The sequence below is a fragment of the Phyllostomus discolor genome, chromosome 5, assembly GCF_004126475.2.
Source record: "Phyllostomus discolor isolate MPI-MPIP mPhyDis1 chromosome 5, mPhyDis1.pri.v3, whole genome shotgun sequence".
NCBI lineage: Eukaryota > Metazoa > Chordata > Mammalia > Chiroptera > Phyllostomidae > Phyllostomus > Phyllostomus discolor.
In genome coordinates this window covers 167,756,688-167,783,419 of record NC_040907.2, presented here as the reverse complement: position 1 = coordinate 167,783,419, position 26,732 = coordinate 167,756,688, and the positions used below count along the sequence as shown (strand labels likewise).

General features: G+C 54.7%; 1 protein-coding gene across 2 annotated transcripts in view; it reads right to left on the bottom strand.

The window, feature by feature from the left end:
* PLPP4 (phospholipid phosphatase 4) overlaps positions 1 to 24,706 on the bottom strand; it is a 96,995-nt gene extending 72,289 nt beyond the window's left edge. For both annotated transcript variants that reach the window (XM_028513511.2, XM_036027396.1), the window contains exon 1: positions 24,242 to 24,706. In XM_028513511.2, coding sequence (XP_028369312.1) covers positions 24,242 to 24,297 — 56 coding nt within the window. In that variant the 5' untranslated portion in view covers positions 24,298 to 24,706. The remainder of the gene's footprint in view (positions 1 to 24,241) is intronic.
* Between the last annotated feature and the right edge of the window lie 2,026 nt (positions 24,707 to 26,732).

Below are 26,732 nucleotides of genomic sequence, written 5' to 3'. Positions count from 1 at the left end.
CACCGCGGACCACCCCAGGCACGCTCCAAAGCAAGCCCCGCAGCAGGCCTGAAAGACACACCCGTCGATGCCCGGGTTCTGACTGACACCTGAACCCCACTCTCTTCCTCTAGTCGTAGCGATCTGAAACAACATTGTTTGTAACGCCGGCATTCACGTGCCACGCACTGTTCCGGGCCCTCTACCTGCCCGTGTGTCTTCTCAACCTCACAGTCCCTCCCTGTGGAGTTCTACCAGCATTACCCCCTTTTTACAGATGGTCACACTGAGGCCCTCGGAGGCCCCCCGGTACTAGTGCAGCCCGACCTCAGAGCCCGTGCTCACAGCCCCTCAGGGGTCCTGCCGCAGCAAGGGGAGGCGGAGAGAGAGGGATCCCGGGTCCCAGCGAGGGAGCAGCTGACCTTTTTAAGAAGCCCTTGGAGCCGTGATCGGGACGGCTGAGTTGGCTGGGCATCGTCCCACAAAGCGAAAAGCCGGTGGTTCCATTCCCGGTCAAGGCGCAAGCCTGGGATTTGGAGCCAGCCCCTGGTCAGGGCGTAGACCGGAGGCAACCGGTGGCTGTTTCTCTCTCACATCAACGTTTCTCCCCCTTTCCATCTCCCTCCCTTCCCCTCACTCTAAAAATAAATAAGTAAATACTCTTCCTTTAAAAAAAAAAGAAGCATGTGGAAAGAAGCAAGAAGACTTTAAAGAAACTGAAAAAAAGCCGTGGGAGCCACCCCCAGATGGAGCTGGCCGGGGCCGCCCTGCTTGGAGGAGGCTGGCAGCAGCAGTCGGGCCGAGAAGCCCGCATGTGGTCGGGGGGAGGACACCCCTGGTCTGAACTGGGCCACCGAGTGCCCGGTGACCTTGCATGTAAACCTCGGTGTCTGCGTCTGCGAAGCGCGCTTGGCGGCCTCTAAGCATCAGCCTCTAATTACCTTTAGGGCTTGGAGCGCTTCTCGGTGAGAACAGAGCAGAGCAAGAACGCCCTGGCCCTCCACCCCGGCTGCACTTTGCGCTCCCTGGGGGAAGCTTGAACAATGTTGCTGTTCTTGCCTCCAGGTAAATCAGAATCTCTGGGCCACCCCCAGCGGGGGGCGGGGGGGGGCGAGGGGTGCCGCTGCCCCAGAGCCACCTTCCAAAGAGACAGGCCGGAGGCGACTGGGGAGACCAAGGGGACACACCCCTTGATTCTTCCACCTTTTCCTGTTTTCTCTCTTATTTGGATCTCCTCTTCAATGTTCGTCTTTACCTCATTTATCTCCCAGCTGAATAAATCAACAGCGGTCCTTTGAACCGTGTGACAAGGAAGCCACAGCATCTGGCACCAAAAAACACACACGTTTGGAGCCCCGCCCAGGAATCTTTCTACTTCAAGGGGACTCCCCTTCTGAGAGGGACCCTGTTCGTCGTGAGCTAAGCCAGGGGGCAGCGCTCTGGGCCACCTGCCTGTGCCACCTGGCCTGGGCTGAGACCGGCCTGGGCTGAGACCGGCCTGGGCTGGCCGCATGCCCCTAAGCCTTTGGAAGCCACTCCCAAAGGGCAACATCAAGACAAGGGTCTCGGTTTGGGGAATAGAGATGCGGGGCACCCCGCCAGCCTGACTCGGAGGCGGTGACCCCCCGGCAGGTGCAGAGCTGGTAAACATTTGCCGGGCTCAGAGGCTGTGCCAGGCGCTGGGAGCCAGAGTGCACGAGGCACCGCCCCCGCCCTGAGGGAGCTCGGTGGGGGGGGCGGGGTGGTCAGAAGTCTCTGCAGACCTCGCTGGGCTGAGACCTAGGTGCCCGCAGGGCTGTATTCCCTTCTGGGAGTCCAGGGAGGCTCTGCTGCTCTGCCTGCGGCTGCTAGAGCCACCCTCGCTCCGTGGCTTGTGGCTCCTTCATCTTCGAAGTCACAGCAGGTCCAGTCCCGTTCCCACTGCATCTCTCGGACCCTGTCTCTCCTGCCTCTTCTTCCACTTTAAGGGCACATGTGGTTAGACTGACCCCAGATAACCCCCCATCTCCAGGCTAGCTGGTTAGCGACCTGGATGGCACCCACAAGCTGAATCCCCTTTGCATGTGAAGTAACGTACTCACAGGTTCCAGGGATTAGGGGGTGGACAGCTCTGGGGGACATTATTCTGCCAATAGGTCGGTTGCGATGACACGGGGTTACATGAAAGGACAATCCTGTGCTCTCCCGTTTGTGTTATTTACATTCCATGCAAACATGCAAACATTACATGCCTGAGAAAAACAGACAAGAAGAAACCCCCCAAATGTCAGCCATGGTTATAGCTGCTCAGCCACCACTCCGTCACACTTCCAATGCCCTGTGTGGCCCTTCCTACCACGCAGACGCTTGCTCATTGCTGGCGAGGGGTTTGCCCACCGGGCCGGAAGCTGCCCCAGGGCCCAGCCCTCATCTGTCCTCCCCTCCCCCACTCGCCCCAGGGCCTGGGGCAGTGGCAGGCCTGTGCTGGTGACCACGGTGGACGCTGGCAGAGGGCTCGCAGCACACCCAGCACATCGGGTGCTTTGCGAGCACCAACTCACTCAGGGCTCACGAGACCCTCAGAAGACAGCGTTATTGAGCTCCAATGTGCGCACACGGGCAAACTCCTCCTGGCTGCCTCTCTCCAAGTCACCCTTGGGGCCCTCAGAAGGGTCACCCGGCACTGTTGCCCACCTCCACTAATGGAGGCCAGTACCGACTCCATGTCCTGTCTGCAAACATTAACGTCTGATTTGTCCCAGTTCTGACCTGGACAAAGGCTCTTCCCAGAGAGCACGTGGACGAGCCCGAAAACCTCGGCAGGGAGCACCCCCTGGGGAATTGGAGGGGGTGCGCTCTGTTCCTGGTCAGCGCCCGGGGTGCCGCTGCTGTCAGGCGGGAGTCCCCGGGCTGGGGGCGGTGGTGCAGGGAACCAGAAGATTGCCCGGGGAGGCTAGGGAGAGTGGGCGTCTCCACCAGCCCAGCACAGTGAGAGGGGCGAGGACTGGGGACCACGTGTGTCCGGGATAGGATTCTCGCTCTGCCGCCTGGAGCTGGGGTCCTGGAGGTGTGTCGCCGGCTGCCCTGACTCCCCGGCAGAGACCACGGTCTCTGAACAGGGGCGCGTACAGGAGATGTGCAAGGGGGCTGGACCCAGGGCCCAGAAGCAACTACCCAGTCGCTCTACGTTGCCACTGTCCTCTTGTGTCCCACCCATTCTGGTCACGGTGGCCTCCCCTTGAACTTGCCAAGCATGCCCCCACGCCAAGAATTTTGTCCACACTGTCCCTTCTATCTAGAATGGTCCTCCCCAAACACCCGCATGGCTCACTCCTCACTTCCTTCGGGTCTCTGCTCTCGGACATTTATACACAGAACAGGGACACCTGGCCTCCCCAAACCGGCCCTCCCCCTCTCCTGCTCACCCGTGGTTTCACACGGCCAGAACCCCACTAACCCCACTCCATACCCTAAGAATGGAGATGCCACCCACCGGGGCATCACTGGGCACGTGCTGTGTGCCAGCCACGGTGTCCCCGCTCAGGGCAAAGCATCTAACAAGGCAGATACAACTGCTGGCTTTCAGGAGTCCTGCGTTCGAAGCAGCAGACAGATAATGGCCACATCACTTGGCGAGCCCTGTGACGGCGGGGAAGGGTGCTGCCTGACCACTTAAGAGAGCATGAGTGACGCCACCTTGCAGACTCAGAGAAAGCTCCCTGGAAAACGTCAGAGCCCCACCGGGGCCTGGAACCCAGTACGAGAGAGGTGAGGGCGCAGGAGAGAGGGGCAGCTGGGAGAAGGGTTTCGGAAGGATGCGCTCTGAGACAGCTCACTGTCCTTTCGATGTGGAGCTCCTACCGCGGTTGATAATATATAAGGCACCGTTCATTTTTAAAGCCACCACCCAGGAAACCCACCGGCCTTGCTGTGCACCGACCACCTCCCAGCCAGGCCTCCCCCACGGCGGGCTCTGCGGCTGCCGGCTCCGCGGGGAGGAGCTGCGGGACTTGCCCGTGTAACCCAGTTAGGGTTACCTTGTTACTTTCAGACCCATCACTCCTGCCAAGGTTTTTATGACTCTTGATTCTATTATCCTACATATTAGCCTTCCATCCTGGTTTCGCATCATTCACAAATTTGATAAGCCTGCTTTCTATGTCTTTATCCAAGTTGCTGATAAAAAAAAACCTTTGACAGAGGAGGTCAGATTCAAGGTCGTGAGGCAGGGCCCCCGATAGCAGCGCCCACCCCTGCAGCTGTGCCCCAGAAGCAGAGCCAATGCCCATGCTCCCCGGATGTTCTGCATGTCCAACCTCAGACTACTGCACTGGTCCGAAGACACTCCCCTCGCACTCTAGGGAGGCACGGACTCAGTAACAAGAAATGCAACACCTCACTCGTGCGGAACTCAGTGACCAGCACCAGCCCTCCGGCAGAACCAGCCAGCGACCCCGAAAGGCTCCGGGCTGGCGGATCACTCCAGCTCTTAAAACAGGAGAGCTACTCAGACCCTCGAGATACACCTGCTAACTCTTGCTTCATGCACAGCGATGTTTATAAGGTGACCATCCTCCTTTCGAGGCCCTGGCAGGTGAGCAGCTTCACATCAGAAGTGGAAAGGGAACTTGCTTTCAGTAAGCACACAGTCTGTAGCCTTGCAAGAGGGCAGAACAACGTTAAACTCTAAGAAGCAAACCACAATAATTAAAATCCCATTAGTGCATGGGAAAGGGGCCTTCAGTACCCTTTGGTGCACCAAAAGCAATCCCAAGACCACCCGAGGGCCACCGGCTGCCAGCAGAGGTTAAACCGTGTTTGGCGTCCTTTAAATAAAGAGAGTGCTTTTTTAAATGTGCGATACTATGAGTGTCACTGACAGTGTGGGTGACATTTATTCATTCGGCCACCCTGCCCTGCGCACAGAGATGCACAGGTGCCGTATGAACGGTGGAAGGGTGGAAACGCCTTGCTGGACGGCAGTGACCCCCACAGGCCAGGTCCCTGCACCCGCAGGGCTTACAACCCGCTGAGCGGGTGGCCAGTAAACAGAAATGCTAATGAGTAACACACAGCGTCATTTCAGAGTAAAATCAGTACGGCCGAAAAAACTAAAACGAGGAAATGTGATCACGCAGTAGGGCGGGGCACGGGGACCGGAAAAGAATGTTCTGCGAAGGCTTCTCCAGCAAGAGGCAGGAGAGCACCAAATGACGCAGAGAACCACCTGGACCAGGTGCTGCCCGCGAGGAGGAATGCACGCTGGTACAGCCTTCCTGGGGGCAACTGGGAAAGCAGAGGGAAAGGTGCTTTAGCACAGAAGTTCCCCACAGGTATTAAGCCTAAGTATTAAGTAACGCCTGAGCGTTACTTAGTGTTCAGCACGGTGTCATCGACACCCACCAAAAACCAGAGCCCGCCTACTCAGGTCCAACACCAGCGCGCTGACGGTGTTACACTCTTGGCCTCCATTTACTGGACTGCACTGTGGCTACACGGGAGGAAAAACTTCTCCTCGACCCTTCTGAGTTCTCGGCTGGGACCCCTGTATCAGAAGAAGACAGATTAACAGGAGAAAAAGAAACAGTGTGTTAACATGTACACCTCCTGTCTACATGGAAGATACTTCAGAGAAAGAGAGTAACTCCAAGCTGTGGCTTAGAACTCCAGCTCCTATCGTACCCCCAGGAGAGAACAAGAGTTTGTGCATCCATAACAGGAGACACGAAGGGAGTTGGGGGGCTTCCGAGGGCAGCAAACTGTGGAAGGAAACGAATGAGACACAAAGACTAGTCGCAAAGTGTGTTATGTAGATCCCTCTGGAGCCATCTCCAGGCTCACGGGATTCAATGGCATCCAGTGTCCAACCTCTGTCCTTCCTGGGAGACAGAGGAGGAGGGACACTCTTGAAAATGTATCACCTGTTTTTAGGCAACTAGAGAGAAGGAACCTTTTCTGCAACTGCCTCTTCTCAGTTTCCCTCAGCTCAAAATCATCTTTTATGCCAAAGTGGCATGTTTGGGGGTAGCATATTCCATCACCCTCCATGGCTTTAAAAAAAAGCAAGTTGGGGAAAAGTGGTGGTTTGTTTTGTTTTGTTTTTTTGCATAGAAAGACGTTGAGGGTGCAATGCCAAGTGAAAAAGGCAGCCTACAAAATTTTATTTCAGACGAGGCATATTTTATGTGCAGAGCAAGTATTACGTGCGATGACGGGTGGGAAGGGGGTATAGCGTGAAAGAACACACACTGAAAGGTTGGCTGTGGGTTTCTCTGATTTATAGAATCCCAGATAATTTCATTTGCTTTCCGTGTTTCTCTGTCTTGTCTACGTTTCCTGCACCGAGCCTATATATTTTTCACGATTTGAAAAAAAATCACTTCTTTCAAAGAAAAGAAAAAGAATTCCAGCAAACACAATTGGGTGCAAAGCCATCCTCACAGAAGAGGAAACGCAGCCACCCGGGACAGCTCACACCCTGGGAAGGGATGCAGAGTAGCTGACCAGGGGGTCCGCCCCGGGAACCCGGACCTGACGTCACTGAAGACCCCATACGAGAAGGCTGCATCAGCCAGCTGTGGGCGTGGGACCCAGGGGGGATGGGCACCTTGCAAACCACAGGTGTGTCTGGGCATTTAATCAAACACACACAGCCACCCCCGCTGTCCCACGGTCACCTTCACCATCTCCCTGCTCTGCCCCACCCTGCACAGCCTCCAAATGACGGAGCCCAATGCGGGCAGGCCAGGGTCCACCCTCCCCTTGCCCAGGACCCGACAGCGTGGCACAACCACAGGGTGTCTCCACGTAGCACCTGGCATTTTCCTCACTGCCTTTCTCCCTGGGGATGCAGTTGCCTCCTTGAGTAACCCACGCCTTCCCGCACCTTTCCCTCTGAGCTCCTGTCTGTCGGGAGGGCAAGCCTTGACCCGTCTTCCTGAGTGCGGGCCGGGAGACCCCGACGGGAAGAGCGCCTTCCTCCAACAGGCAGAAGTCCCCACACCGCAGCTCCCTCCTTCCCTCAGTATTTCCTGAGCATCTACTATGAGCCAGGAACATATCGGGGGATGGAGGGGATGGGAGGGACGGTGGTGAACACTAAAGTCAAGGGCCCCCTCTCTAGAAGCTCATAGTCAAATGGGGCAAATGCTTTCACACCCCAAGGCCACAGAGAGAACTTACGCCCGGACTCTCCTGCATCCGACATTGACCTGTACTTAGCACTGGCCTCTATGCCATGTGAAACGGAACCCGGCTCCGTCCAGAGCGAGGCCCGCTTCCTGACCTCCAGTGCACCCCGAAGCAACCCCCAGGGTGACTTCCAAGTCACCCCAGAAACAAACAGACAAAAAACCTGAGACCGAGAACACTCCTTCCTGGAACACGACTGTCACCGAGTTCCGCTGTGTTCTTCTTCTTCTTCTGCAAACTCGAAGTCATTGGCCTTCATCCAAGAATTATCCGACATACCTCTAGACTCTCCGAGAGGAAAAACAAAACCCTCCAGCCGTAATCCTAAGGGCTGACGCGGCAGCAGCAGCGGGGAGACCTTAGAGAACAGGCTTCCCGGATTCATTCAAAGCAGATGCCACGCACTCTAGAGGGACACGAAGCCGGGACCCACGCTTCCAGCACCGAGATAATTAATCCAGCTTCCTCTGAGGCTCCGGGGCCCCTTCTGCCGGCTCCCCGAGGGCAGGCTCCAACGCCGCCTGCTGTCGTCAGAGAGAAGATCCACTTGTTCAAGAAACGACGATGACGGTGGCCTATAACAGATCATTCCTATAAACAAGTGGCTCCTGGGGACACGACAAGGCTAAGGTGAAAAGGGGACCACGGGGAGAAGGGTACAGAAGAGCACGTTTTACTCTGAAGGCGGGACGAAGAGGAAGACAGGGGAATTTTTAGACGAGCAGCAATGAAGGTGAAGATAACAGCTCACGTCGGCGGCGCGCTCTCTGCACGCCGGGGTTCACCCCCGATGGGTCCCAGGAGCTACTGTTCTTATCCCCACTCCGCAGACTCATACACTGAGGAGCCCATGCAGAGGCGGGGGTGGAATCTGATGCCAGGTGGTCCATTCAGGTCCTGGGATCCTCGGCATGGGCCTTGGCCACATACGACTATGAGTTTGTTAGGACCACGAGGCACGGTGGGCAGCGGGCTAGTGTGTGGGTGGCTCGGGAAAGCTATCCCCCCCCCCCAGCTGCAGCAACCGCGCGAAGGGAACAAAGAGATATCAGAGCCAGGCAGGCCTGGGCTCCCATGCCACCTCCCGCTGCAGGCAAACGACCAGGGACGGACCACTCCCTGCCCTCCCTGCACGTGGGTCTCCCCACCAGGGAAGGGAGGCGGTAGCACCCCTGTGCCGTGGTGAGGACTCCGTGAGCACACGGCTCACGCAGCACAGGAGCCTCACCGGGCACAGAGCGAGCACGCAGAGAGAGAGAAGCTGCGTGCGATCCTGCAAACCAGCTGGAGAGTGGACAGCAGGGTCTACAGGGAGGAGGGCCCAGCCAACCCCAGGCCAAGCTGCTCCCACTCTGGGCAACGTGGGCAAGCCCCAACCCCACTGCACCCCCATAGCCCCTGCCAAGCCCCCCTGCACTGGCCACTTCTTGTGCCGCAAAGACTGGCCTGGCTGCGTCTCGATCTCCGAGGGCCCTGCTGTCCACCAGCAACGTGACCTTGGCCAGGGAGACAGGCCCATGGCATCGGGCGTCCCCGTGTTCCCACAGCCCAGCACAGGACCTGGCACGGGGGGGGGGGGGGGGGGGACACGGCCAGTGCACAGCTGAGGCTGCAGGCGTGAGGGAGTGGACAGGGCTCTGCCACCCCCTTCTGCTCCCAGGACAGGGCAGCGGAACCCAAGGAGGCAGCAGCGTGCCACCTGCGGATATTCAGCCCCAAATGCAGAGATGCTCAGGGTGACGGGTGGAGCCCTCCAGGCGCTGAAGCCGGTCTGTGCGGGAAGAAACGCCTCCCTGAGAACTCTCGGTCTCGTCCCTCTTCCTGATGCTTCAAACCAGGTCCACGGGAACCCTCCCGTCACGGGGGTCGTGTGGACGCGAGGACACCGCCCTGAGGGATGGCGTGCGAGTCATCTCATCATGTTCTCTGGGACTGCAGACACCCCACGGAAGTGGGGCACATGCACAGGAGGGAACAGGCAGGACTCCCTTTCGCCGGCTTCACTGAGATGCGGTGGCCACTGTGCATGTCTGTGGAGCACAGGCTGCTGGTTTGACACACTGACGTAATGCAAAATGGTCACCTCCCTACTGCTGGCTAATGCCTCCGTCACGTCCCAGAACGACCGCTTTTTGTGACGAGGACATTTAAGATTTCCTCTCTTAGCAGCTTCCCAATACATCATACAGCATTGTTGCTTATAGTCACCATGCGGTAGGTTCGACGACTGGAACTTGCTCGTCTCAGAACTAACTGGAAGCGGTGGGGAAAATGGGGAGATGCCGGCCAAAGAGCTTCCTTTGGAGAAAGAGTTCGTTTTGCTGGAAAGCAGCAACCCTCACTAGCTGCCTCGCAGAGGCTGTCGGGATCCCCAGGACCCCAGTGGGACAGGGAAAGGGCCAGCTCTACGTGCAGAGCCCGCGCCTTGTTGGGCACAGAGGGAGTCGCAGGTGACGGCCGCCTGGGGGGCCAGGAGTCAAGGGGCCGAGGTTCTAGGCTCAGCTCTGGCGCTGAGCAACAAGGAGGATCCAAGTAACGTCCTCGGTTTTTTAAAAAGATGAAGATGGTCCCTGGCTGGCGTAGCTCAGTAGATTGAGCTCGGGCTGGGAACCAAAGTGTCCCAGGTTCGATTCCCAGCCAGGGTACATTCCTGGGTTGCAGGCCATAACCCCCAGCAACCACACATTGATGTCTGTCTGTCTGTCTCTCTCTCTCTCTCCCTCCCTAAAAATAAATAAATAAAATCTTTAAAAAAAAACACTAAAGTTGTTTTTTTTAAAAAAAAAAAAGCCCTGGCTGGCATAGCTCAGTGGATTGAGCTCGGGCTGGGAACCAAAGTGTCCCAGGTTCGATTCCCAGCCAGGGTACATTCCTGGGTTGCAGGCCATAACCCCCAGCAACCGCACATTGATGTTTCTCTCTCTCTCTCCCTCTCCCTCTCCCTCTCTCTCTCTCTCTCTCCCTCCCTCCCTTCCCTCTCTAAAAATAAATAAATAAAATCTTAAAAAAAAAAAAAGATGAAGATGGTAAAGAGGAAAGTGAAATAGGAGGAGGAGGGAGGGAGAGGAAGAGCATGGAGGGGGAAGGGGGAGGAGGAGGAGGAGGGAGGGAGAGGAAGAGGAAGAGCATGGAGGGGGAAGGGGGAGGAGGAGGAGGAGGGAGGGAGAGGAAGAGGAAGAGCATGGAGGGGGAAGGGGGAGGAGGAGGAGGAGGGAGGGAGAGGAGGAGGAAGAGCACGGAGGAGGAAGGGGGAAAAGGAGGGAGGGGGAGGCAGAGGAGGGAGGAGCCCAGAGACTCACCTGAGTCAGACCTGGGGCGTAATACAAGTCACTCAGCGACACCTCTGGCACAACGTCAGCGTGCCACTTGCTGCATGTGTGTCATCCCCGTCATGTCCAGACGTCACTGAGGTAGTCAGTGCCGTTTCATTATCAGAAGCCCCACGACCAGTCTCTTCTCTGCACCCCCCGCCCCCCACACAAATCTGATGTAAAATCCCGTGCATCAGATTTATGTGTTTTTACCCGCAACAACACATAAAAACATAAAACACGCAATTTAAAATTCCCACTGAAAGCACTTCCACGTCACTGATTAACAGTGGGACACAGGGCGCGTCCTTTGCCCTCTCTAAGCCTTGATTTCTCATCCAGAAACATGAACTGTCAGTGTCCTAACCCAAGAGTCACTGGAAGGTTTAAGGAACGAATTGCCTTGGCACACTCCCTGGCATGTAGTAATGCTCAACAAATACCACTCACTAGTGTTACTACCATCATCGTCAGCATCACCATCATTGCAATCCTCCTCCTCCTCCTCCTCATCATCATTTGTGGAGCCAAACAACCCCAGTTTTCTACTTTTAGCAAACAATAAGAGTCTTTTACATTTAGAAAATCAAAGTAAAGCATCTCTATTTTATGGGGCTTTTTATAAGTAAAACATTCATGATGTAAAAGTCCAATTTAATATTCTCTCATTACATGGCTGGAGATCTTTCCATTGGTCCACAAGACTGAATTAAAGCACAACACATCCAGGAACCAAGGATTTCCATCTTAAACCAGGATAAATGTGGGACTTCTGTGTAACTCTGTCATCAGTATTATGCACTGTATTATATACCATCAGCATTATATTCAGGGATGATATGTTCACACCAAATATCACAGAAAAGCAAATGCTAGGACATAGAGTCTGATATAGACATTTTCTCCAAGTTAGACTTTCTACTGAAACCTCAGCAGAAAGAGCCAAACCTTAGGAGTGAAAAACACATCCCAGAACTAAAGGATACCCCCTAGGGTCAAAGGAAAGACCAAAACAGACATATCCAAACAGGGCCTGGAACAAAGGTTGTACAGTTAAGGAGACCCAGCAGTACACTAACTGCACGCCAGAGCGAAACTCAACACTCAGCAGGGGACAATTACAATCCAGAATCCGTGCAATGCAAGATACCCAGGAACTGATACACAATAAAATATTACTACACGTGCAACGAATGGGAGCCGTAATCAACAGAAGAAAACACAACAGAATCATTGATCACCTAGTGTTGGAAGTAGCAGAAAAGCACGCTCTGTTATCAATACAATAGAGAAAAATGCAATGCTAACGACTACTTGATTAATCTAAGATGGAAAAAGAGGAACAAAAAAACAGATGGGACAAACAGAAAACAAATAACAAAGTGGTGGACTTGTCAACTTTACAGATGAAACAGCCAGTTATTTTACCAGCAAGAACGAGTTGACTCAGGAATAGCAGAGGAACTACGATGCACGACCTGCAAACATGCCAAATGACAGGCAGGTGCGAAGAACAAAGGAGGACAGCGTTACTTTTTTAGAGAAAAGGGAGGAAGCTGGGAGCAGCAGTTATGAACAAAACTCCATTGGAGGAAAGTGAGAGTTCAGAGTTGAGTTCAGGCTTCTCATTGGCTGAGTGAGGTGGCTTCTCATTGGCTGAGTGAGGTGGCTTCTCATTGGCTGAGTGAGGTGGCTTCTCATTGGCTGCACTATTGCTAGGCAAGGAGAAAATCTTCCTTCCTCTTGCTGGGGTTGTAAGCTTCTTCCTGCCCAAATTTTAAAGTAAGCTTCCATGGCTGGTACCTGCATGAGAACACCCCTTCCAGAGCCTGCCAACTCCACTTTGAATGAGGTTTTGCTTCATCATTTTCACCATCTTAAACTCAACCATATCAATAATTGATTAACTGTAAATGACTTAACCACTCCAATTAAATGGCAGAGATTGGCCAGACTGGATCAGATTAAAAGATAAAACTGAATGTCATTTATAAGGGACATAAATTAAACATAAAAATACAGAGAAGTTGAAAATAAAAAGATGGAAAAAATATATTCTGTGCAAACATTCATCTCAAGAGAAATACCGCAGCTACATATCAATATTAGATAAAGCAGACTTCAAGGTAAGGTTTATTAACACAAAGAATGAAACCTTAATGCTGATGAAAGTTTCATCAGAAGCAAAATTTAAGAACACCAACTGGAAATATAGACAGGAATTTTTCACTTCCAAATCCTCACTCAAGGAAATAAAGGAGGGTAGCAAAACAAAAATTTTTGAACTATTCAGTTAAACAAAAAAGAAAAAAATACTAAAGTGAAGCACCACAAAAAGAAAACAGAATAAGTTGGCAGAAATGAGACAAAATATTATTTCCCCCCAAAAAAGTGAATGCTTTAATTACCCTAGCTTGACAGAGGTAGCATATATCTTCGCAGTAAAAATTACAAATTAAAAATTAAAAAGAGTGAGGATATAGAGGATCCGAATAGCACAGCAGCTGACTTGCTTTAATATATTAGAGCTTTGTAGTCACTAAAAAAACTATCCATTATGTTCAAACTATGTAAATTTACCAAAAAAAATGACTATGTGGCCACACAGAAAACCATAAATAACACAACACAGAAATCACACAAGCTGCAGCCCCTGATCTCGGCACAGTGAAACCCTGTTAGCACGACCATTACCCCCGTATTTCAGATGAGACAACTGATGCCGGGAGAGGTAAAGCAACCCACCCAAGGTCACAGGGCTGGTAAATGGCAAGCTAGCATCTCGAACCCAGGCACCCCGGCTCTGGGGCCGTAGCCCTAACCACTATGCTATGCTCCTCCCCAGGGAGAAGGGGCTATTTCCCCTCAGATATCCAACTAGACTCAAAGCTACATTAACTGACATGCTATACTGAACTGTCCGTTTGTTCCACGGGTCTGCACCCGTGGTAAAATTCAACCCCTTGTACCCCAGATGGGACGTGACTGACAGATCTCAGAGGGGGTGGGTGAGGGGACTGGAAGGGATTGGCCAAAGAACATATCTGCATATATGCACGGCCCATGGACACAGGCGACACTGTGGTACAGGTGGGGGGGCACTGGGTGGAGGGGACGAAGGGGGGAGGAGGAATAGGGGAACTCTGTAATTGTGTCAACAATAAAAAGTAAGTAAATTGTCCTAGCGTATTTTTTTTTTAAATGTTACACTGAGCTACCACTGGGCAAACCGATTATCAGAACAGAATTCGCTCACAATGCCATGGACACAGGAAAGTTTGTATCCAATAATGATTTCACTGACAAACCTTGTGCAAGAAAAACTTTAAATCCTCATCTTCACTCCATAAATTTAAAATATTTCTTAAAATTAAAAAATTAAAATTAAAAACCAGTGTAAAATACTAGACAATATGGAAAAATATTTCTATTTTAGACGAGAAAGACTTTCTAAATGGACACAAACTCTGAAACCATGAAAGATTGATAGATTTGACTACATAAAAATTAAAATGTCCATAATAGTAGAAATTGCAAAGAAACATAAAAGTCAACCACAGACATGGAAAAAAATACGTACAGTGATAAAAGATTAATGTCTTTAAAGCAGAAAGCACTCTCACACAATGGTGAGAGAAATTTAAAGATCCAATAAAAGCACGAATGAAAGGCAACAGATATTTCATTTGAAAATACAAGTCGCCAATACACGAGTGAAATGATGCGAATGTGACATTCCCTCCCACGGCATACATATGAAATAAACATTAATGACATCCGGCATCCGCAGGGATGTTGAAAACAGACACCTTCGCACTGTGGGTGGCGTTTAAGTCCAGCTCTTTGAGTGGACGATTGGCAGCGTCCACCAGGACTTAAGATCCCTGTGGCCTTTGACCAAGAAACTTCATTTGCCGAAAGTTATCACAACAGTACTTTAACAGGTACACTACAAGGCAAGCAAAACTGCATGATTGTTTGTTATAGCAGAAAAGGAAAACACCCTAAAATCCCATGAAGAAGTTAGTACAATGGAATACCAGGCCACTAAAAAGAATCAAGCAGTTCCATATAGATAGAAAATATCGCCAAGACCAATTAAGTTTAAAATATGCTAAACTATAGATGAAATGTGTTCCCAGTTTCTTTTTTTATTATGTAGAAATATGTGTTTAAAAGTTTAAAAAGTGAACAGAATAGAACTGGCAGAAAGAGGTATGAGTTCAGAGAACCTTACACTTTTTGTATTGTTTTAATTTTTACAACTATTTCATAAAGTTAAAAAATTTTTAAGCGAGGGATTATGCATTCATTCCCCTTACATTCACTTTTTGTGTAAACCTTTCTAATATTTGCTCAAATCGGCCATATTTCAGATAGCTGTCTGAGATATATTTTCATATAGTGATCTTTTCTTTATTACAATATAAAATTCACTGCGTTTCTTCATGGTTTTCAAAATGATTATTCTAAAAGCTCTATAACCTTCTCTTTGTGTCTATATAATTTACCACTGCATTCTTCAAAGGCTGACCACTGGAGTTTCCACTGACTTATTTTTATCTGACAAATGTATTTGCTTTGCATTGTGCAGAACGCGGCAGTGGACACCTTCACGCAGGAAGGGTTTTGCGTCTGTTACAGGAACCCCTCGACACATGCTTCTGACGCGTCTGGGTCACAGGGCAGGGGCCGCCTCGCGCACCACAGCTCCACCGGGGCTGTGTCCACGTGCGGTTCCCGCCGCGGCACCGGCCCACACCCGCTCCGCCACAGGCTCGCGCCTGCTGGGGGCTCATCCTCACGTTTTGATTTTTCTTTAAACATTTCAGCTGACATAAAATATAGAGAGGCTGATTCTTGACACATGCTCCCCCGGGATGTTTCTGAAGCAACCACCGAGAATCACCCAGGGCCCCATCTGAGGATGCGCCATCGTTTGTCTGCCCCCAGCAGGACACAGCTACGTGGATTCTTCTGATTATGGGAAGAAAGTAATAAATTTTACTGTAAAAGAGTGTAGACCATAAACAGTATAAGAAGAAGCAAATATTACAAAATTCCATCGGCTTGAGAACCCACCATTAAGATTTGTGTGTGTGTGTATCTTCATCAACCTCTTTGTCACAGAAACAGACCCACGTGCACTCTGTCGTTCGCCTGAGCACCTTGCAGGAGCACTGCCCACGCTTGTGCAACTTGCTCTGTATCCCTTAGCCTCAGGGGTGGGCATCCTCACGACTCATCTGCATAATTAAGTTTCCTGGCTGCATGTTCTTTTCATGGCAGCACATAAAAAGCTTGTGCTGATCCACATTCAGTGTTATTTTGTTGTTTTCAGATGCATATCTGCCTTTCCGTGGAAATCACAGATTTAAAGGTGCATCCTATCCGTCATTCCTGTTTTCGTGAGTTCCCTGTTCTTATCCGCTGCCCATTTTCCTGTGGCAGAGATCTCCGTTCTTACTGACTGGTAAGAGCTCTCTGTGCATGAGGAGCACTAGCTCCTCACTCAGTCAATTAGGACAATAGTACCACCTCTGGGGGGTTGCAAAGACTCCATCATCTAAGGCGTGCCACGTACCTAGCACAAAGCCAAGTCCATTCCTTTCTCTCCCTCCCTCCCTCCTTCCCTCCCTGCAAGCTGGAGATACAGGTCAGCTCAAAGATACCTACCCGTGGGCCCTTTCTCTTCCCGGTGTTGGACAGTCATTCAGAATGTCTCCCCCAGACTTCCTGATTCCTAGTTCAAGGATCAGCTCTCCCGCAGGACTGAGAGCTGCCCGCTTCCTACCACGTTGTGATAGCAGGGATCTCTCAAGTGACCTGTGTCCCCACCCCTCCCAGGAGAGAAGGCAGATGGGGGAAGGAACGGAGATCGGCTTTAACTCCCGCCAGGTGCCAGCATCCATCACACACGACATCACTTCCTCCCCACAGCCTCCCTGAACGTGATATGTGGCACAGACCAGGAAGCTTATATACACTGTAAGATTATCAGGAACATCTTTATAGCGGTCAGGATGTCACTCCAAAGCCCAGGAGCCGACCACCCTCCTGCAAAGTGGGCACCCAGCTCCGGGCCTCCTTGTGCCCCTCCCCCGGACTACCACGTGCCGCACAGAAGGTGGCTGATGGAGACTGGAGCAGCTCACGGGTGAGCACTCTCGTTCGGAATTGGCCCGGACAGCGAGAAGCCAAGCCCTCCCTCAAAATCCTCAGATGAACGACCCGGCGTTTCCACTCCTAAGTGCAGACCCAACAGAAATTCCAAACATTGTACCTTCACCAAAACCTACAGGAGCATTACGTGTAACAGCCAAAGGCAATAAATAACCCAGATACCCATAAAGAGTGAAATAAATGTATAAACAAACAGAGGCGCAGGCCGGCAATGAAATGCTTACAGCAATGGAAATGAACAAACTACAACTATACACAAGGACACAACGTGGATGAATTGCACAAACGCGCCAGGCCAAAACAAACAAACAAACAAAAAAAAGGCGCACCCAACAGCCCACACTGCATGAGTCCATTTACACGGAGTTCAAAACCAGTGTCAGAAGTCAGGGTGGCCGGGACCCTCAGGGGTGGTGGGCGGGGCTGGGTGGGTGAGGGCCGCTCCGGGCGGCCACACAATTATGAATAGCGTACTTCCCTGTGTGCCTGTGATGTTTAGGTTGAATTAAATGAAATTCCCATTTTCTTAGGTCAAAACAGTCAAAGAACAGCAATTTCATGTGGTTTAAATTAATATTTCGATAAAAACGTGTTTTTAAAACCCTCTGGTAAAGGAAAAGCATCCAGCATTGGTTGGCAGACCGTACTTTTCTGAAAACCAACCCAAAAGCTCCTCTTCGGCTTCCTTCTGGCCCCCTCCCTTGCCCCTTTCTCCTTGGTGGAGACAGAGCCACCAGCAGTCCCTCCCCTCCGTGGGACAAGTCTTCGCTGTCACGTGCGGAAAGTCTGTGATGAAGCCGGTCCTGACGTCCACCGTCCCAGCTGGTCTCCGCCACCCGCCCCGTCCATCCCGGGCATCTGCCCCCTGCCCACCTCCCCCCCACACACTCACACACACACACACACACACACACACACCCCTGTGTGCCTTCAGCTGAGTGATGAGGACACACGAGCAGTCACGGTCCTGCCTGAACCCACCTCCTCGCTGTGAACCAATCCACCCACAGGACACCAGGACTGTATCTCTTAAAGAAGGATTATTACTAAGATGACTTTCGTATTTTTTAAAAAAAAAGGACCATCATAAAAAATGGAGGCATGGAGATTTTATGAGCCTTGTGTGAGTCATAAAAGGCATAATCTTTATAAGTAATTGCGCTAACGTTACCCACAAGTTATGAAACGAATGGTCCCCTTTCGCAGGGCCAGAAGCATGTATCTCCCCGTGCAGACACCTGGCCGTGGCTCAGAGCTCGGGGTGCCGCCGACTCCGTTTACAGTGGCAGATGATACTTCCAGCAGACGGATGCCCCACTTCTGAGAGGACAAGGCACAGGTGTTCCCAGGAGGGAGGAGCCCTCCACCCGCCGGCCGCAGCACCCATCGGCGGGGGGCGGGGAGTGAGCCGATGAGAAAAGGACTCGTGCCCCCCAGGCTCCTCACGGCACTCTGTACAGGGACAGCGCTGTCCGTACACGTGATCTAATGCACTTACGCCGACAGCTCTCCTGATTCGACGGCCTGGAATCGCCGTAGCAAACGGCCAGCAGCTTAAGTCGCCAACGAGACAGCGCAGGGCTGAGGCCACGCCAACCTCAGGCAGCAAGCCACACAGGCTGCTACTCGGGGGCCTCGGCTCACTGAACGGACCCAGGGCAAGGGACACGCCTTGCCGTAGGGGCTGAGAGAAACCAGCTAAAACATGCTCAACGGAGTTTATTATTTTATAGAAACCCTGGAGTGCCCATTTTATAGTAAGAATATCATTCGCTATCTACGGCGTTTCTCTTTACTGCACGCTGGGAGTTCATCTTAATAAAAGGAAAACAGTAACGACGGCACGATTTGTCGAGCGCACGCAATGAGCTGAGCTCTCTCTCGGGGAATACCCGCCAGCCTCAACTACGTGGGCACTGTTAGGATGGGCACTGGACACATGGGGGAACAGAGACTTGGGCTGGAGAGATGCTTCCTGCAAGGCTCACACAGCCAGTGACAGGCAAAACCAGGCCTGGAGCCCCAGTGGCAGAGGCCCCAGTTGTGACTGCTCGGCACACTGCCATTCCGAGACCACTCGTGTCCATGACAGGGATTCACAAGAGTGGGGAGGGGGGATCTTTTTGTCCCGTGTACCACAGGCACACCCGATCTAAGAAAACCCAAAGAAGTAAGGATTGTTCCCGTTTCCCACGTGGAAAAAACACTGAGACCCAGAGATTTCAGGCAACCAGCTAGTTAGAGGCAGAGCCAAAACCCAGACCTAGACCTGCCTAGCTCCCAAGTCCACAGCCATTCGCTCCACCCCTTGGCCCCAGACACCCCGTCACCTCCGGCGAGTGAGCAGTACCGCTGCAGGTGCGGGCGTCACACGGGACACAGGTGTGCTGCAGCGGCTCGTCAGCACCAGACCGCAGCCAAGGCGGCTGCTCCTCCCCCACCGAGTCCGCTGCCAACGTCACGACGCTCCAGCTCCAGGGCAGCTGTCCTGCCGCTTGTCATCTCAACGCACAGCTTCATGCTCGCTGCCCAAGGAGGACAGCAACAGGCCACCATGGGGATCTGTGCTGCCCCGACCTGGAGGCGACACCTGTCACTCCACCCTCATTCCACTCGGCCCCACCCATTTGGGACGGGTGGTCTCCTGTGTGGCCAGAAAGGAGAGAAGATCCAGAGGAGACCCTCGGTCGCAAGAAGATACCAGCTGCACGACAGTGGCTCCCAAACGTGGCCGACGGAGGCCCCCTGTTGAAAATGCAGATTCCCAGGGCTCCAGTCCACGTGTTGGTTCAGGTAAGTGTGCGCTGGGCCCAGGTGACTCTGGCAGAGGTGGTCGGCAGACCGCCCCGTGGGAAGCCTTGCTCTGGACGGACTCGGGACACTCAGAGGTCTATAAAAACGACCATCGGGCAGGCAGGGCAAGGGCTAACACTCCCGGCCTGACCTCGCTCGTGCCTGGCTGGGAACTCAAGAGGTCAGGAGGATCGAGATGCAGACATGGCCCCCACTGCCCACCAGCGGGCGGTCCCGAGCCAGACGGGGGGCAGGAGACCAACCGCACCTGGGGCGGAGTAAAGCATGGCTCCCAGACGGCACACGGGGCTGCGCGCTGTCACTCGCAAGGATAAACGGTGCATGCCCACAGTGGCCGTCACTGTTCACCACGGGGTGGAGCCTGATCACAGTCTGGCCCCGGTCGGTGCCTCGGAGGGACCGTCCCCACCTCCCAGCAGGACACGAGGATGTCTCATTCAGGCCCACTTCCTGCCACTCTTACTTACCACCCCCCGCCCCTCCCAACACACACTCTGTGCTGAGGCCACACCTTGCCACCTAGCCCCCCCCCCAAAATGAGTGCCCAGGCCTCCAGGTCCTCGCTCCAGGACACTCCGTCCGAAGGACTGTCCTTGGGCCAGGCCCTCTATGCCGGTCACTCGGTGCTCAAGACTCAGGTGAGATGTCAGCTCTGAACAGCCTTCATGGTGCCTGTCTCCTCCTCCTCATCCCTGATTAACCCCTCCTTCTGAGTAAAGTGAGCGCTCTGCTCCAGCTACCACAGCGGCCCGGGCCTGAGTCCTGGACGGGACTCTCAGGGGTGACAACAAAAGATCCACAAGGTACTGTCAGTATTCCAAAAATCCACCTGCGAGCCAGCGCCCCCAAGCAAGTCACCTGGACCAGCGAAAGCACCAAGTTCCCCCATGCCTAGTTAGAACTACACCAACCAAAGTTTACTCATAAACGGGAAAGAAAATAACCGTTGTAAGTGCAAGCATCTAGACGGTGCCAAATCAGCAGCTGCCAACTGAATAAGTGGTGAGAGAGAAATGTGTGGAGGCGAGAAACTTTCAAAGCTGGTGAGTGCACGGTTGGGGGGTGGAATAACCAACCGAGGTCCACTGTGCACTGGGTCTGTCCAACTATGAGCATCCTGGAGGCCCTCCCCCTCTCTTTACTGTCATCCCCAGCACCTGCCCGGGCCTCCCACACAGGAAGCAGTCAGAGGAGGATGTTGGATTGATCGGAGGTGAGACGAATGCCATGGACCTGAACAACAGAGCATCCTGAGCAGGCCCACGGCTCCTGGAGGGACATCCCAGGGAGGGAACCCCCAGCAGCCACGAGGAGGCCGAGAGAGGGGAGGGGAGGGGCTGAGGGAAGGACCGAGGACCCCAGGCTCCCAGGTGAAACAGACGGATCCCCTCCCCCCAGGCCAGCATTTCAGATCATCATCCTCTTTCCAGGATCCTTCCTGCAGAGCCGTGACAAAGGGTCTTCCGCACTAACTGGTCCTGGAGGGCGATGGCCGACAGCCATATGACAAAGGGGGCTGCCAATGACTGTTCAACACGACCACTGACGTTCTTAGCAGCACTGGACTCACTGCATCTTGCCCCTCCGGGATCCAAAGAGCTAAGACTCCTTAAAATCGGTAACATGTCCTATTCCCATTGCTTAGAGGATGTGAGCCACAACAGCCACTCCCCCACACGCACTGTTGGGGTGTCATCCCAAGAGCCTGATTTTAGAACTGGGGTGACCCCTCTTCCCACACTGTGCTTGCTCCACAGGGTCCGGTGCTGGCTTGGGCGTCTGCGGACATGCTCGCAGGATCTCCCCTGGAATGCCGGGTGGCCTCAGGGCAGCAGAAGCCGGCTGGGCCCCTGCCCTCGGCTCTGCCCGAGGTCTACACGGAGAAGCAAAGGCGCCCCCGGGCCCACAAGCCTCGCAGTGCTGCGTGCGGCCTCGACGCTGCACCGGTACTTCGGTGTTTCCCAAACCCTGTGTCCTTCTAACCAGTGTACGCCCTGTTCAATCAAACTCTTTGTGCCAGCCCCAACGTGCAGCCCTCCTTCCTGCCTTCTCCCCAGCGATCTGAAGTTCCTAGGAAGCACTGTCCAGGCGCCACTGAGCACCTCTCAGGCTGTCTATGGGGGCTGCCTGGAGAGCACCTTCTGAGGATCCTGAATCAACCAAAATCTGGTCCACAAACCGAGAGCCGGCTCCTTCATTAAGTGAGCCGGGGGAAACGTTCGTCCCTCCTACCCGTGGCTGCCCAATGCATCTCACCAGCGCCACCTCAGTCGCGACAGGAGCACGGGGCGGGGGTCCTGCTCTCGTGCAGAACCCCTGTGGCCCAAGGACAGGCGCATCCCCAGAGGGCGTTTCCCCAGAGGCACGAGTTTGCAAAGTAAGATACCCCCCGACCTGTAAGATTATTCTCTTATCCGGGATATAACCAGGGTGGAAATCCCGAGTAGAGCCAGATGGACTATCTCAGCTAGACTGGACTCAGGAGTGGAGAAGCTGGATTCCGCTTTCCAGACCCACCCAGGCAAGGCCCTGCGGCTGAGCCCAGCTCCCTGAGCAGAGCTGAGGACCAGCCACGGAACCTGGCCATGCGACCAGCGCTGGCAAGAGGGAGAACGACACTTCCCCCAGAAGTCAGCCCCTGTCATCTCGCCAGAGGCGCATCTGAGAACACAGAGGGCCGTCTGTACCTGGGTGCTCTGAGCCTGTCCTTCGGGGAGCCGTCATCTGCCTGAGGATGACAGATCCCCCACCCACCCACCCCGGGTGGTCCCCCAGCCCATCCCAAAACTGGTCTTTGCACCAGCAGCCGGTGCAGAGGAGCTACAAGTTGACACAGTGCTAATATTCCCCATTCCATAGGAACCCAGAGAACCAGCCAAAAACGCCATCAATGCCCGAGTGCTTCCCTTTGGGAAGAGCAGGCTCCCCATTAAGTAATTAATACGCAGGGGAAGTTTGGAGGAGAGAACACACATCGGCTGTCTGGTTTTTACGTAACATCCCGAGGGGACGCAAGAAGCACAGAAACAAGAATTGTCAAAATTTCAAATCCACTGCAAAGATCGTTACATCTCTGTACACATCTCCTAAATGTTGGAGGATGTCGGAAGGAAAAATCTGAAAACAATATAAATATTATTGGACCCTTTCTTTCTTAATCTGAGGATTCCCAGCAGCAACCAGACCAGGCAGCCTTGGGGCTCACCGTGGCTGCCTACGGCATCCCTCACGGTCACCCGACAAATGTCCAATCCCACGTGCACCGAACACTTTGTCATTTCTGTCACGCAGTGACTTAATGAGGCTTTGCCTCTCTGCCCACTGGAAACCAGACCCCCCCCCCCGCCCCCCGCCCCAGGACCACACGGCAGTCACCAGCTGTAACGTTTATTCCAAAGGGGAAAAGTAGAGTCGGAGGAGGGAAGCGTGCTTTCCGTGCTCCCAAACGCACCCAGACCTGCTGAAGTTCTGCTGGTTCCTCGTTCCCACTGATAATAATCACACTAGTGTTTGGGGAAGCAGGGACGAGGCGCCTGCCTGCATGAGGGGGAGCTCACGGCCCTTCCTGCTGGTGTGAATAAAGACTCGGGGGGGGGGGGGGGGATTTCATCCCTGGTGAAGAAAAACCTGCAAGAAAGGGCATTGCTTCCCATGTGGACACCCCTCTGGGCCTTGGGGGGGCGGGGGGAGTCAGCTCACAACCTCCTGCCCGCTGTCAATGACTCTGGGTCCCGGGCACAGGTCCGGAGAGGAGCCCTCGGTTTGGGATGCCTCCGTGGGGCTTTTCAGTCAAACCAACAAGCAGAAACAACCTGGCAAATCCAGAAAGTTCATGCGACTGTGCCATTTAAAATGTGCCCGGAAACAGCCACGGCCACAGGGGAAAGAGAACCTGAGGGCCAAGTGCAGCTGCGAGCGCCTCGCGGCCGGGAGGTCGAAGGGTCTGCGCTGCTGCTTTGGGCTCGGGTCTGACGGGCAGAGACGCGGCAGCGCCCTGATGCTGGCGCCAGGGGAGGCCGGCGGGTGGCGGGCCCAGGGGCGCCGGCTCTCTGGAAAAGCCTGTGCCACAGCGGACCCTCCTCTTTCCAGGATCTCCGTGTGCGGGGACCGGACGTTCGGGGCCAGCAGGTGCATTTGGCTGCCGCCTCAGAAGCGCCCCCGCCCGCACCCTAAGCGGACGTGGACTCGGCACCCCGGGCTGCGGGCCCCCAACTTCCCGAGCCTCCTCTGCAGCAACAGTTTTCCAGCCGGACGAGTACCGCAAACGTCTCCTGGGAAAATGCTCGCCAGGACCCAGGGCGCTAAAGGCAGGGACAGGAAAGGACACCGAGCCCGGCCCCGAGGACGGCGGGGGGCAGTGGGAGGCGAGCCAGGGGCTAAGACTGCAGGCGCCATCTCCAGAACTCGCACGGCAGAAACTTCCCGAGGGCGCGAGGGAGGTGCGCGTCGCCTCCAGGGGAGAGCCGCGAAGCTCAGAGCAGAGCCGGAGAAAGGTTCAGGCGGGGGGACCCGAGCGCGGCTGGATCCGCTCCCCGCCCGTTGGAGGTGGCGGGAGCGGGTCTCAGATACGCGCACGCAGCTACCAAAGCGCCGAGGTTCGCGGGAAGGGGCCAGGAGGGTCTCTTTCAGTGTCATAGGGCGAATCCCCGGCACCGAGCTGAACCCGGACTTGGAATCCAGGCCCCGGCGGGACGCGTTGGCGCAAACAAAGTTGGGGCGCAGAGACGCTCGGTGCGTGGGTCCCCGCGTCCGTGAGCCCCTGCCCGCGGCGCGCCACTACTTACACGAAGACCCCGAAGAGCAGGGCTCGGACCCCTATCTCAATGGCCAGCTCACGCATGGTGCAGCCGGAGCGGATCCCGCGTAGGCGGCGGCTGGTGCTCTCCGCGGCTCCCGCAGCTCGGCCGGCGCCGGCTCGCTAGACCCGGGGCTGGGAGGGAGGCGCGCGCTCCAGGCCGCGGGCGGGGACGGGGGCGGGAGGCGGGCGCCAGGCGGGGGCGGGCGGCGGCGGGGAGGGTTCAACCCAAACCTCCCGCGTCGGACCCCGGGGTTCGAGGACGCCGCGGTAGCTCGCCCGACGCTCCCGGTCCCGCGTCCCCGTGCCGAGCGTGCGGCGCCCCTGGGACTCCCCACTCCTGCGCGCCGAGCGCCGCCTCCGCGGCCGGGTTGGGGAAGCCCCGCCGCCGCCCCTGCGCGCTCCCCTGCTCCCGCCAGTGGGCGGCCCCTGGGCAGCGCGCTAGCTGAGCCTTTGCCCGCAGCCCCTCCGAGTCTCCTCGCTCGCCGGGCTCCCACCCCCGGGCACACACACACGCACGTGGGCAGGTAGTAGAGGACGCTGTAGGGATTCTCTGGCGCCCCAGGCAGCCCTGGAAGCCGCTGTTCGTGCAGAGCAGAGCTCCTCCCTTCGTTTTCCGCGCTCCCTACGCCCTTCCAGCCAGAATCCCTCCCCTCCCCCTCCCCAGGAAGTTTCCCCAGGCCACTCGCCCAGGCTTCGTTTCACCCTCAGGAAGAGCCGCCCAGGCAAGCGCTGGCCCAGACTGAAGGGGGGGGGGGGGGGGACCTGGCTGCTCGCCATGTCGCCAGCGCCAGGTGACCCCTAGGGATGGGCCCGGATAGTCTGTGGGTTCCTGTTCTCCCTCCCTCCCTCCCTCCCTCTCTCCCTCTCCCTCTCTCTCTCTCTCTCTCTCTCTCTCTCTCTCTCTCTCTCTCTCTCTCTCTCTCTCCCCCCCCCCCTCCCTCTCTCTTGTACACACGCGCGCACACACACAGGAATTTATAATTAAGGCAGGTCCCTCTTCGGGACAGATAAGCTTTGCTCCTCATGATAGGAGTGACGATGGCAGGACTGGACCACAAATCCCACGGAACAGCTGGCCACTCCACGGGTTGGGAGGTGGCTGGCTCCAGCAGCTGCCCAGCTGTGGACCTGTGCCAAATCATAGAACCTTCCAGAAGCGCCACGTTGCTGCCCCAGCTGACAAGAGCATGGACGAAGAAGTGAGGCAGTCAAGGCAGGTTCAACCAAGCGACCCAGCTACAGCTCCCAGGCGCCCCGGTTGGCAGCCCGGGCTGGGTCTTTGTGACCCCCGTGCAGTGTGACGTGTTCGCAGGGGGAGGAAGGGTGGGTCGGAGGTCCCAGCCGTCTCTGAGACACTCTATCCTAAGGGACCAAATAAACACGCTTGCCCCTCGCCTGAACATGAACGAGCACCATCGATGTCAACTGTGAGGCTGAGGTTTGAAAAGTCACTTCAGAACATGGCACTCGAGTATAAGTGCCGCTCCCCGCCGTGCTTTGGCGGCTGTGCGGCCTTCCAAGTGCCGCTTCGTGAACACCTTCCGCATTTCACGGGGAGCTTCCGGGCACGTCACGGAAATCACCACCCTCATCCCTCCACAGCCCTGCCTCTGCTGTTGGATTTTTTTGAAATCCCCAAACAATATTGTCCAGTATGATCATCCCATCTCGACCAGACTTCTGCTATTTTCAAAAGCCGAGGTCACCTTTGGCGAACACAACTTGGCAACAATGTCTTATAACCTCGTTTCCAGAGGTTGTGCTTTGTATCTCACTGGCCCCCGCCTAGCTGCTCTAAGAGTACGGCCTGGCAACAGGTGGCCACATGGGGCCCTTGCCTGCAGGGACCCACCCATGCAGGCTTTCCGGGGTCACCTGCTGTGAACCTGCTGAGATGCTGAAACCACCAACGATCCAAGAGGAATTTCAGAAGAGGTGGCCGAGTTTAGCCTGGTACATCAGCATCTTCCGTGCCGGTCTCAGGGAATGCCTGTCCTCTTGAACACCCCCAGGGATGTGGCACTCACTCCCTGCTCACTCCTTTCCTGCAGAGAGCTGCTGGGGGTGCTCGGGCACAGACAGACTTGCAGGAGGTAGACTGGCCTGTGGCAGTCCGAATGGTGCTCTGAGGCCCACACAGAACAAACGTAATGCCTGCTCTTCTGCATTCTAGCTCTGTACTCTACAGTGAGAAGGTGGGGAGATGGCGGTGAGGATGGAGCCGGAGACAGAGGGGGACGGACAGGGAGGGGGAGATGGAGGTGGCGAGGGGAGATGTGACCATTGTAGCTGCAGTTTGGGGCGTAATCATGCTGATTGAGTTCATCTCAATCATAAACCAGTGAAAAGGGGGTGAAGCCTTAAGCTAAAGTCGGTTACTATTAGCAGAAGAAGGATGAGGGGGTGTTGGGAAGGCGGATTTCCAATGCCCAGCGCACAAGCTGCCCACCGCAGACATCTCCCTAGGAGGCCGTGGC